The sequence below is a fragment of the Emericellopsis cladophorae genome (assembly GCF_022114955.1).
Source record: "Emericellopsis cladophorae strain MUM 19.33 chromosome Unknown NODE_4_length_1054762_cov_117_872525, whole genome shotgun sequence".
Classification (NCBI taxonomy): domain Eukaryota; kingdom Fungi; phylum Ascomycota; class Sordariomycetes; order Hypocreales; family Bionectriaceae; genus Emericellopsis; species Emericellopsis cladophorae.
The window spans coordinates 1-12,879 of record NW_026250929.1 but is presented as its reverse complement, the minus strand read 5'-3'; the positions used below and the strand labels follow the sequence as shown (position 1 = coordinate 12,879).

At 55.1% G+C, this 12,879-nt stretch overlaps 4 protein-coding genes across 4 annotated transcripts; 2 read left to right on the top strand and 2 right to left on the bottom strand.

The window, feature by feature from the left end:
* Nucleotides 1-1,028: 1,028 nt before the first annotated feature.
* On the bottom strand, nt 1,029-2,799 carry J7T54_006372 (Protein farnesyltransferase subunit beta-like protein; the record flags this gene model as incomplete). The annotated part of the gene is made up of 5 exons (XM_051502796.1): nt 1,029-1,281; nt 1,367-1,663; nt 1,720-1,837; nt 2,012-2,022; nt 2,102-2,799. 5 exons carry the CDS (start codon nt 2,797-2,799, stop codon nt 1,029-1,031), a joined length of 1,377 nt encoding a protein of 458 aa, XP_051365183.1.
* A 687-nt stretch (nt 2,800-3,486) lies between these two features.
* J7T54_006371 (uncharacterized protein) lies at nt 3,487-5,298 on the bottom strand (the record flags this gene model as incomplete). Its single annotated transcript, XM_051502795.1, has 2 exons — nt 3,487-3,947; nt 4,590-5,298. The coding sequence occupies 2 exons, from the start codon at nt 5,296-5,298 to the stop codon at nt 3,487-3,489; spliced, it is 1,170 nt and encodes a 389-aa protein (XP_051365182.1).
* A 2,707-nt stretch (nt 5,299-8,005) lies between these two features.
* On the top strand, nt 8,006-10,658 carry J7T54_006370 (uncharacterized protein; the record flags this gene model as incomplete). The annotated part of the gene is made up of 2 exons (XM_051502794.1): nt 8,006-10,505; nt 10,558-10,658. The coding sequence occupies 2 exons, from the start codon at nt 8,006-8,008 to the stop codon at nt 10,656-10,658; spliced, it is 2,601 nt and encodes an 866-aa protein (XP_051365181.1).
* A 1,727-nt stretch (nt 10,659-12,385) lies between these two features.
* On the top strand, nt 12,386-12,879 carry J7T54_006369 (ubiquitin-like protein; the record flags this gene model as incomplete). The annotated part of the gene is made up of 3 exons (XM_051502793.1): nt 12,386-12,407; nt 12,467-12,682; nt 12,738-12,879. Coding segments are annotated over 3 exons (380 nt in total), but the record flags the coding sequence as incomplete, so codon positions are not given.

Below are 12,879 nucleotides of genomic sequence, written 5' to 3'. Positions count from 1 at the left end.
TGCCCAATTCATGGATCGACAGAATGGCGCATCCACACACAAACGCCCGTCATCCGCGCGCGATACGGCCCTTACCCCTTGGTGAGACCCTTGCGCGGCGGATCAAGTCCAAGTTGCAAGCGCCAAAAGCATTTTGCGCGCGGAGATGTGAGACTGGGAACAGACACTGCTGAGACACCTGCATCGCGAGTTCATCGCCTAATACTAGCTAGTCTAGCTATGCATGCAGACTTCACCGCAAAGTTGAGTGGAAAGAGGCATTGATCCACACTCATGTGGCGCCAACGAGTATGATGTGCAGCTCGTCTAACCGCCCCATGCACTCAGACTCATGTACGTACGTACGTACGGCAAGGACCTTCCCTGCGGAGCGAGTGGCGAGTCTCGGAATCGACGCGCCGCGCAGATGGACTGGTTTATACTACTGGTACTGAGCTGCGGGTGACAATGCGTTGCCCTGCTAGTCCTCCGAGACGTACAGTCATGCATGTATATTGACGACGTGGTATGCACACTGCTGCCAAGCGTCCTGGTGTGCTGCCTTCCGTGCGAACCACGGCGATATGGCGACTGCATGCTCTGACCGTGCTTGTTGTTCCTCTGTTTGATCTGCGTCTGGCCGCGCTTCCGCGCCGACGTTGATGCGGCACGTTATGAATGACCTCCTGCACCAGAACAGCGGTCGCCGTCTTAGGTAGCTGTCGGCCAGACCGATCAGCGAAACATTGACAACAGAGAGACTGTTCTTGCCCGCAGCTTCTTAGCAGATGCCGTGCTACCATATCCACTTGCCTTGCTCCATCAATCCCGGACGCATGTCTGATCTTCTATGGTAGCACGCGACAGCGTAGCTTCATCCACTCGGGCCTTGTCTCTCAATGCGCGGTGCATGTATTCACCTGCAGGGCTGGAAAAGCAATGTCTGCCCACCTTTCTCGGGCATCGCACGCGTCCTCAACGTTGCACAACATGGGTCAGCCCAGTGAAACGATAGAGAACGCCTCGTGGACAGCGTGCACAAGAATTCTTTAGAACCCGGCCTTGTTCACAAAGTAGTCCCTGATATCGTCTGCCTTATGCTGGGGGATCACGTACACTGGATGAGTTGTGGCTAGCCGGTCGTCCTCGCTAAAAATCTGCTGTCCCTCCAGATAGGGCGTCACAACCCACTCGTCGGACCCCAAGACAGTTGCGTCCAGGCGAGCAGACTTCATCGTCCACTTGTGCTGAGCCAGGCTCAGCCCAGAGAGAACGTAGCATGAATGATACGCATCCGAGTTTCTGTTTGGGCACGATCAGCATCCAACCGGAAAATTACACAAAGTGCATAGCGCGATGACGGCAGCAGTCCTAGGTGTGTACGTACTTGCTGGGCTTGTCTCTCATGCCTCCCCGCTTCGACAGGTCCTGGCAGCAGCACAAAATGTACCGGATGAGCCCGTTTCGACTGAACAAGCTACGTGCCTCCGTCGCCGGGGTCGCAGCTTCGGCCGCGAACCCCTCTTGCGGGCCGCTGATGCTGGCCTCGATCAGGGGCCAGCATCCACCGACCCAGTGGCTGTAGCACCCGTCTACCAATTTATTTGTGCGACCAGAGAAGCCTCCTTCGGGGGCATACTGGCGTGATGACAGCCACGAAATGAGTCGCGGAAGGTCGAGATGGCTGTTTTCATGTCACGTCAATACCTTAGTCCCCTGCTGTGGGCTCCAAGTACATACCGTGGGATGCCCCTATGCGGGGAATCGATGATGCTCAAGCAACCAAGCGCACAGAAAGCGTACGCCCCGTGCGCTTCGACTGAGGGCTTGGCCGATATACCGCCTTCGTACGTTTGACCTGCACGGAAATATCAGCCACTAGCGAAGGGCTGCGGAAAGAATGATGGCGACCCACACTGGCCGATCCAGTCTCCGAGACCATCGAAGAACCCTGAATGACCTGCCGCACGAGCAGGCGATTCGGCTGGTAGATCGAGCGGAATATTCAGCAGCGAGACGATGACAGACGCACAATACGCCCCTCTATACGTACACGGCCGGTCAGCATCCAGGGGTGGGTGCATGTTCCGACTCGGAACAAGTATTCTTGGAGTCGACCTACCTCACATCCTCTTCGCCTCCAATGGCCATTTGGAAGCCTCCGTCCGGCTGCTTCAACGAGCCGAGCCAGTGCCACATGCTCTTTCTGTCCACCACATCGTAGGCCGCCTCCCCGCCGACCAGCGCCAACGACAGGATCGTTGCATACGTGGTGGCAAGATGCGACATCTGGCCCTGTCCACCCGCAAAGCCACCCGTCGCGTTCTGCATAGGGCGCACCGTCTCCACAAGCTTCTCGCGATAGAATGCCACATCTTCACCGAGAAGTGACATGGCAGCCAGACACCAGTAGAAGAACCAAGGTCGGCTCGGGTCAGCTGCCATGAACGCGCCCGGAAGAGGACCTAGCTGCTTCCGAAGGAAATTGAGGTGGCGCTGCTTGTCCAAGAGAGGGATACCGTGGACATTGCGAGGACCTAGATCCTCCTCGCCCAGCAGGAAGGGGAGGCATTCCTCAATCGTGTCCTGCTGCATGGCGGACGAGTCAGTCTCGAGCGCGTCAACCACGGCAGGACGCATCCTGTACAGCTCCGGGATGTCGTAAGCAGCGTTCTGCGCGGCGCTTGTTTGAGAAGCCGTGGCGGCCATCGTGCATTTGCTGTTGCTGTTGCTGTTGCTGTTGTTCGTCTTCTTGCTGGGATATTTGCGGATGAAGATGGCCTTTGGACGTGATCGCTTGTGATGCGCTTGAGATTTCATAACGTGGCTCGCCCTCCCGGTGCGAGTCAATGAGAATCAAGATGCGGGTCAGCGCTCGAGCCCTCGTTGCCTTAGCATTGTTCCTGCCTGGGGCTGGCGATTTTTAAGTCCGGACTTGAGCACAGTTGACGTCGTGAAGTATTGTTGCTGAGGGGCCGGCCTTATCTCGGTTAGCGGACCTGCCACCATTCTCCACCCATCACTGTTATGTTCATCTGGACGAACCGTGGCTTGGCTGAGGCGCTCCCTTCTACGTGTTGGAAGCGGACCATTGTTCTCCAGCAGGCTAACACTCTCTCTTGCTTATCCCACTCGCATTGACCAGCTCCATCAAATTCAACGTGGCTTACCGACTGGATCCATGTGTCTCTATATTCTATTATATGATCATTTGATCACGCTCTAAGGTTGAGTCGGTGGAAGCCGCGGCGGATACCTACCCTGTACTGTAACTATCAATTCCTCCTTCACACATAAAAGTCATCAAGTCGCTTCTTGATGTGGATAACAAGAAAGGCCCTGTCGGGAGACGGCCGTCGCATTGTCTGAATAGTAGTTGCTCTGTATCTACTAGTGTATAGGAAGCTAGGTACGCTTCACAACGGTCAGTCCCTAGCCAGCTCCTCGGTTGTCAATTCAGATATTATTTCTGCCGCACTTAACAGCGCGGGACAAAGTAGTACAGACTCATGCTGAAACAACACCTTGTGGAAAACCGATCATGCTCATGAGATGGCCGACGGATAGTTCAATCGGCCCGGTGACGTCCATTGTTTTCACCACCAACTTCGTCGGTCCGTTCGCAATCTTGCTCGGCTCAATGAGAGAATGCTCCCGCAGCAGGTTCCGAAGGACGCACACATCCGTCAGCTTCCCCTTTGCTTCATGGTAGCGCCCGGGGCTGCTGAGGCGCTGTCCCAAGGCCTTCTGATCGCAATGCGCATTCACCCAGCAAATAGGCACATCGGTCCCGCGCGCCATGTCAAGATGTTCTTCAAGGAAGGTTGTATCCCTCTCGTTATTTTCAGCCAGGCATGCTGTCATCAAGACGATGTGACCCTCCCGTGCGCGTTCTCGCAGCTTCTTAAAGATAGGCGCCCGGACCAGACGTCGCAGCTCGTAGTATTCATCATTATGGTCGGTTATGACTGCCACGACCGGTCGATGAGCAGGTGGTTGTCCAGAGGGCAGGTCGTGTCGGCGGGGAGGAGCTCTTTGGCTTGCTTAAGAATAGTGAATTTGCACGTACCTGGGAAGCCATTGAGGACGACTATCCTGCCGGTGGGAGAAGGTATGTTGAGTCTGGGCGGAATCGACATGGCATCCGCGTGATTACCAATGACTGAGCGAATATATTACTTTGGCAACGCCACGTTGGACGTCCGAGAGGAGAGGTGGAAAAGCTTCTATCCAGGCTGAGTCTAACGCGACTCATCCCTCTCATGGTCGAGAAGAAGACAGAAGTCACTTCAGAGGGCATGCTAGGCAACAACGTCGAGACCAGCCAACTCACGCTCTCCAAGAAAAGAATCGTCACAGTAGCACACCGCATCTCCATGTATGTATTCTCAGCATAAAGAGAAACGAAAGCAGTCCCATCTGAGGAGGAATGATGTCCGGGTAAGGTTCACATGGATGACACTTACCTTGAAGGTTCGATCTTTGGAAAGACATCTACAGCGCCTTCCGTCTCTTTTCTAAAACGTCAACCATCTCCAAAAGATGAGGAGTGAACGATTCTGGCTCGGCTTCGAATCCTCCATGATGTCCATGCACTGTAGCACGAGGACATCCCAGAACCTTGGCCTGCTCCTCAATGGCCCGCGCATAGAACGCATCCTTGCAGAGAGCCCCCCTCATGACGCCGACACTCGTCTTGTTCTCTTTGATGCGCAAGAGATTGGGAGTATATCCCAGCAGGGAAGGCATCTCATTCTCCCAGAAGTTCCGCACGTTCTCTGGCTCCGGCGGCACCGTCTTGGGTATCCCCTCCGCATCGTAGCCCACCAGAAGGGTGGCGAATTGCGCAGCAGCTGCCTCCAATCCCTCTGTTTCAAAGACACGATTCAGATGGAACAACTGCTCGTACGTCTCCGTGGCATCGGGCAAAAAGCATGTAATGCCGGCTTCGTGGGAGATCAAGTGATCGACCATCTCGGGGAAGTCGTGCGCAAACTGGAACCCAAAGATGCCCCCGCTGCTGCTGCCAAATATGATGGCCTTGTGGAAGCCTAGGGCCTTGATTATAGCGCGGATGTCTCGTGCTTGTTGAGGCGGACTGAGCCTTTTGTTGACCTTGACCTGACTCGCGGACATTTGACGGCGGTCAAAGGTAGCGCAGGTGAACTTCGACATTAGACCCGCCATGATGGCGTTGAATTGTCGCCCATGGCCGTTACCGCCGGGAACGAATAGCAGGAGAGGTCCTTGGCCCTGATGCCAGTAGTGCAAGTCGCAGCCTTCATTGTGCACGATGGCTATGGTAGGGTTGAAGACCATTTTGAGCAGTGACTTTGGCAGTTGAGTATTGCAAAGACTCAGTAGTTCAGCCTTTCCAAGCGGCAGCTTGAGCCACCGTAGACCTTTTATACCCTTGCCAGATGCTGACGCTGACTTGGTGGGTCGTGTTGATTACCAGCTTGTGAATCATCGCTGGCGATGACTACAGGTAAAGCTTCCGTACCAGCATCCGTGTCAGCCTGGCCGATCCAGTGGGGCCGTTTCATTGAACGGCATCACGGGACGAAGTCCGACAGTCTAGAGTCAAACAGCGTATGTACAAAAGAAGCCTGCCCAAATGCCGAGAGATGGTCGAATTGCGGTTTGTTTCAGGGCAAGTAAGAGCTTCGGAATATCATCATCAAGCGCTTCACAATCCAGCAGGGCCTCACTGACCCCGCCAGCGGAGAACTTTTTCGATCGAGCTCTGGCAAAGACGAGCGTGGACAGTGTCTGCGAAGCACTGGCTCGACACGGCTCTCGAATCATCTTCGTAATAGAGTGGCACAAGGCTGCTGCAACTTGCCGTGGAGGCTTGCGTAGCCAAGTGTCATGGTGGTATCTCATCCTCCACAGCATCGGGGCAATCTACACATTGTGTACTGATAAAGATGGCATTGCTATGGTCATGCAGTCTCCTGCATTGACAGCCAAGCAGTACGCATTCATCAATAGCTCGAGCGATGGGCCGCCTTTGGCAAAGCACACGACATACTACGTACGTACCTATTGCGTGCGTTGAGGCGAATCACGCTTGCGCATGCGCGACAAAGTCGTATCGTCTGCCAATCGGGGCATTCACGAAGGCATTGACACAGTATGGCGAGGACCAAGGGGGTATTGGGCATTGAAGCTGGCATGCTTCTGGCTGCATCGTGAAGAGGTCTGGTGGTGGTGTTTGACGTGGCCGCTGCGGCACGTCACGAATGGGGGCCGAGCCGTAAGGTGTGGGCCATGAACAGACGGTGCTGGCACTGTGCGCGCGGTCCAGCTCCAGCTCTTCCGCCGATCATGCTTGTCCAGAAGATCTACGGATAGTACCATAATACCTGTTAGTATTACTCACACGAATTGTCGTCGTAAAATTGAGTCGAGAGAACTTGAAGGATAGAAGGGGCACTAGTCATGCGGCGCAAGCCTCTTTGCAAGAACGCGGCTGGGAAGACAGACTATGAGACGGTGCACCGTATTGCACTGCCGCATCGGCGCATACCTGGCCCGAGAACACCCCGAAACGAGGATGTGCCCAGCCGGGAACTACCGCAGAAGGCTTCTTATAAGTGATAGGACCGGCGTGGAATGCTTGTATGTATCTCAGAACAGGTTGAAAGCCTGGCCGCCGGACCAGTGCTGTGGAAGGCCAGTCGACGCTGACACGATGGCGTTTTGAGCCAATCGCGGCTTCACTGTGGCTTCAATTCAAGCCAGCGAAGACGACATGACATTATTAGAAAGAGGGTGGTTGGACAAACATATGATTAGTGGCGGCTGAATATGGTGGTGGGACAATATCAGGATCTGCGCCGTTGTCCAACGCAACATAAGCGTGCATCGGCCTCGATGTTTCCCTTTAGCCTATCTGTCAAGGCCAACACGACTGCATGCTGCCCGTAGGTATCTTGAGATGGCATCGAGTTCGACCGGTGGTGTTTGTTCACTGGTCACTCGGCCCACATTGTCTGTCACTTCAAAGTCGGAGGCTGTTGTCGCGAAGGCGCATGCTGCGCTAATACTCGAGTCTGAGTAGAAACGTTCTTATTTGGCGTGACCAAGTTCGTTGCAACCAACGCAGTTTGCCTCTTGAGAAGTTGAGGCGAGGCGACAAAGCATGCGTGAGTGAGTGGAGACGAGTGGAAGTGCTGGCAGCGCTGTTCGTACATTAGAGCGATGCAGGCAGCTCCATCAATCTCTTACCCGCCCGCCGTTGAGATGCCGCCGGTGTGAGCAGCACGACGATGGAGCCGCTGCGACTTCGAGACCAGGGCCACTTTGTTGGGCCTGGGCGAGCGGCCGGTGTTAACCAAGCTGGTGCTTGGTGAGTTTGTTTCACCCGAGCGAGGGCTGGTGAGGAGAACTTGTGCTGGAATCCATACTACGTATAGTACCCTACCGAGACACACACCGAGCGAGTGCCAGAGTTGTAGCATGGCAAGTGAGGCATTGTACTTACATGGCTGTGCGATGTCGATCGAGGCATGATACATGTAAATCCCAAGTATCCGTAGAATGTTGGAACTTGGAAGGGCTATTGATGAACATCGTCCACAAAGTGAGCCTGGAGCTCCAGTCGGCCTGGACGTGTGAGACAGTGCGTACTGGCGAGCGTCCGGCACTGTTGATAGTCCGCCCCGTAGATCCACCGCTGTGCAGGCTTGGCGCGCACGATTGGCTGCAGCTCCCGGCTGGGGCGGCCACTGGCTGAGGCTGGGCTTCCAGTGGCTGGACCATCTGCAACGACTTCCCTCACCGCTTGTTCGTGAGTGAGGCCCCTCTTCGGGATGGTCCCCAGGCCCCCCCATCTCACCACTGCATCCTCCACCCTCTTGTCTCCGGTCTTCTGCTGCCTCCTGGTCTGGGATCTCGTCCTTACTCCCTACACTTCCCCAAATCGGGAGCTTCGAGGAAAAGGCGGTGTCTGCTACTCGCCTCGCAACAAAACTCTACAGTATCGCTATCCCCAAGGAGATCCTCCTTTCTCCTGCCCAGCATGACCTCCGACTTCGACATTAGCGCCGGCGCAGCTCAGTATCTCAACCTGACCTACAACCCAAACACCCAGAACCAGCAGGATCAACAAGGACAGCAAGGCCAGGATCAGGTCAACGACCAGCACCAACTCGTCCACCGCCAGCAGCTCCAGCACCAACATCATCCTCATCACCAATTTCAGAACTTTGGATACCCGGCCGCCTCGAATCCCCAATTGCTTGCCTCAGCCATGACAAGCAACAACCGAACCTGGCCTGTCATGGATATGAACGCGCCCAGCAACACCCAGGCGCACATGTCACCTGCCTCGAGATCGCCCGAAACACACCAGTCCAGCTCACCCAACTCACACCACTCGAGTCCGCACACGCAACACTCGTCTCTTCAACCCTCACCGTTCCCTTCGGCGGCGAACCAATTGACAGACTGGGCCCTCAATCAACAACAGGCCACCATGGCGGCGCAACAAAGGCAACATCACCATCAACAGCAGCAGCAACAGAATGTGCATCATCCAGACATGTCACAGTTTGTTCCGGACCCCTTGATGGGATTCAACACGTTCAACAACATGCCAGCCACATCACTCGAATACTTCCCCCCCACGACGGCGCAGGCTATCCATGCCAACCTGCTCGACCCCAACTTTGGCAACCTGCCGGCTGTGGACGAGGCCACTCACGCAATGCACTGGGGAGGGGCACCCATGGACAACTGGCATGACTTCCAGAGCACCTTGCAGATGGACGGACTGCCGCGGCTAGGTAGCGTTGGCAGCAATTCGCCCACCAACACATATCTCGAGGTCCTTTCTCTGCCTTCCTCCTCGGGCGAGGGGTGGTCCATGGTCGACTGGAACCAGCCTGGCATGGATCAGTACTCAGCTGCGCAGGGCTCCGCGATATTCAACCCTTCACAGACTCTGCACTTGCGAACGGGCTCGGGCTCCTCCGACGGGAGCAACTCGATGGATATCGGGAGCTTCGAGGAGATTTCATTCCCGTATTCACCCTCCTTCTCCAACGCGTCTGACGGTCAAAACCACCGACCCTGCTACTCCTCGGATGGACATCACCACCATCATCACCACCACACGCACGGAAGTGTGAGCCCTACTGCACCCGCGCCTACCCTCCCGGCACCGATCAAGACGGAACCTGTCTCTGCTCGCCACAGCCCCGGTAGCGGCGCCGGTTCAAGTTCACCGCCGTCGTCCGCCGGACAGCCACGCGGGAACTCTGGCCCTCGTCGGAGCCCCATTGCCAAGACCAACAACAACAAAACCGTGGTCCGCCGCATTTCCAATGGGAAGAAGGATGGCGCCGTCGAGAAGAAGGTTGGGCGCAGAAAGGGACCCCTTTTGCCAGAGCAGCGAAAGCAAGCGAGCGAGATAAGAAAGCTGCGTGCTTGTCTGCGGTGCAAGTTCCTCAAGAAGACCTGCGACAAGGGTGAGCCATGTGCTGGATGCCAGCCCTCGCACGCTCGTCTGTGGCAGGTGCCTTGCACCCGCATTGACATCAAGGACATTGGTTATTTCATGAAGGACTGGAAGGCTGATTACGAGAGGCACCTGCATTCTGGCGTCTCTGTCTACAATGTCAAGGGATTCTCGCAAAAGGAGACGCTCATGTGGATCACCCATGGCTATGGCTTCGCTCTGCCCATCAAGGTCCGCCAGGTCTACGTGACCGACGACAGCTGCTTCGACGTGGACTGGGTCGAGTCCCACAACAAGGAGGACGACCCAATTGAGTTCGAGACGCGCAGTGAGAAGCTCGACGTCGGCGCAGAGGGTGTTGACAAGGCCTCTCTGATGATGTATCTCGACAGCCACATCGAGGGTCCGTTTGAGGATTTCATCGATGACCACTTTGAGGGCACCCCCTTCATCACTGAGATCCTCAAGACAGCTCACCGCTTCTACAAGAAGCAGCCCATGCCCGTCATCAAGAACGCTCTAAAGCTCGTCCTTGCTTACAACTTGACCTTCCACATCACCCTGGTAGAGAATCAGGGTGCAGAGACGGAGATGGACGGCGCCATTGACGACGAGGGCTCCAAGTTCTACGGCCGTACCGTCGCACCTGTCCTTGTGAACTTCCAAATTAAGCTGGCGCTTGCCGACATGTGGCGCGAGCTGCAGAAGGAGATCCTTGAGGAGCTCTCCTCCCTCTACTCTGGCGTCTACAGCACCAAGGGGCAGGAAAAGCACAAGAACTGGCCGACCATCTTTATGCTGGCCGCTATCCTGCTGGCGGTGTGGGAGGAGATGCAGTTTGACAGCCACTACCGCATGCCTGATCCCCAGGCGGTGAGCAAGTTCTGCAACGACATGGAGACGACCCCTGTCGGTGTGATTGTGGGGCTTTTCCACGCGATCTCACAGAAGGTTCCTGCCTTCACCGACTGGGACACGCGCAAGCATGGTCACATCTTGTTCGACAACGTGGCTGCGTGTGACGCCATGACCGACATGCGTACGCACATTCTCAATCATGGTATGTTCATGATTCTGCACCGCAGGGTGTTCCTTGACTAATAACTTCCCAGAAACATATCTCCGCAGTCGCAAGACGGCCGAGTTCAAGCGTGACGACTTTGACTGCTTGTCTAACAAGTTTGTGTCGAAGCTTGTCATCCGCGCCAACTAAACGTTTCTGTGTGTTTTGAGATGTTGTTGTTACAATACCCAGTCTCCCGGGGAGGCTAGCATGTTTCCTTTGTTTTCAAGCGTACATGATTTCTATACACATCGGCCTATTCATTCACTCCCCCCCTTGGCTGGGCACCGCTTCACGTATGATACGAAGACAACGGTTTATGACCCTACGCTTTTACGACTTTCTTCCACGAATGTATGAGTTCAACACATTTATTTTTACACCGGCCCTTGATCCTTTACCCCTTATCCTCACACCGCAAGACAGAAATATTGGCGAGATGCAAAGTTGAACCAATCTCTTCAAATGCCTTGATGATATCTTCAACCACGATACGTTATTATGGAGAACGACGGTCCAGTTTAGTTAAGACGCACAGAGAATGCAATATGGGGGCGGTTTCGGCGTTGACAGCCAGCCTTGCAGCCTTTGGTTGTCCCGGTGTACGGTGGAGGTCTTTGGAGTGGCTATCAAGGCCTTTCCAACATAGATCGCCGTCCGATACGACTAGTAATTCCAAGCAATGCTTTCACGTAACACTTGTGTCCACGGTGGATTTGGCGTGTTGCCAACGTGGTGATACGACGACGCCCGTAGAGGTGCTCCCACACCAGACCTGCCGGGCTGGAATAGCGCCTATGTGCTACCAGCTGCCCAGCGACTACGGTTTGTACATAAATACTTGCAAGTAAAATGGGATTACATAGTCAACGTCAGCTCATGCTGAGCCCTCTCGATTAGTCCGTATGGATCGCTCGATCCTGATCGGGCAAGAGTTCAGGCTCACTTCGCAACTGAGAGATCCCCTGCGCTTATGACGTCGCTACCCGTCGGCGACCCCGCAGCCGGTCCAGGCTCACGAACGATGCCAGCAAGCGAAGTGAACACCGAGCGTCTTCAAAAGAAAGAAGAAAAGACCAAATTGTCTAACATGGAATTGTAGAAACAACCCGATATCACTTCGAAAAGCTCGCTAGCGGCAAAGATCGCCACCTTGAACGTGGAGGCAGGCTTGGGCTCGGGACAACAAGTCCGCCCGCCACCTGAGGCCGATGACGACCAATCGACGCAGCGCTGAGCCACGATTGCCTCGGGCATCAGCCTGGTTACCTCAGCACCAGGCGGCACCATCCTCGAGCGCGTGCTACGGCGAAGAATCTTCTAGTCACGTCCTTCATGATATTCTTTGCTGATTAAATGCTCCAGGAAAACTCTTCGCTCGTAACAACCACCGTGACTGTTTCTTGATTGAACGAGTGTATCATCCACTCCCGAGGTTGACATGGTATCAAGGTGAATGATCCACTCGTCGATAAGACCGTCATGTGTCAGGTACGCGGCTTCTGGAGGAGTGTTTGCAGTGAGTCCAGGTAGCCAGAACACGACCGGGGCCTAGCGTCTCCTCCTCCACGTTCTGGAGCCTTCCGCCTGACCTCGTCTGATTGGCCCCTACCTCCATGATTCATCGTGCTCTCAGGGCAATGCGCATTCGGATGGTGTGAGTGAAGGTGCATGGCCATGCGCCTCAGCCTGCGCTCGCTCTCCCCTCATTCACCCTGCCGACTGTTGCTTACCACATACATAAACCTCTCTACCCTCCCATCCCTACCTGATTTCTCCTTCCCCCATCACTCCCGCACTTATCGCCTACTGCAAGCTTCCATCTACCAACACCCTCACCGACACCCAACACAGCGCATCGATCTGCGTCAGCGACCATGCAGATCTTTGTCAAGACTCGTAGGTTCACCGATGCTGGCCCCCGCGGTAATAAACAACATATTGACATCTGTTCACAGTCACGGGCAAGACCATCACCCTTGAGGTCGAGTCCTCCGACACCATCGACAATGTCAAGTCCAAGATCCAGGACAAGGAGGGCATCCCTCCCGACCAGCAGCGCCTGATTTTCGCCGGCAAGCAGCTTGAGGATGGCCGTACTCTCTCCGACTACAACATTCAGAAGGAGTCTACCCTCCATCTTGTCCTCCGCCTCCGTGGTGGTATGCAGATCTGTATGTCACCTTCCGCTCCCTTCAGTATGAATGTTCGCCACTGACACTTTTGCAGTTGTCAAGACCTTGACCGGAAAGACTATCACCCTTGAAGTCGAGTCGTCAGACACCATCGACAACGTCAAGTCCAAGATCCAGGACAAGGAGGGCATCCCTCCCGACCAGCAGCGCCTGATTTTCGCCGGCAAGCAGCTTGA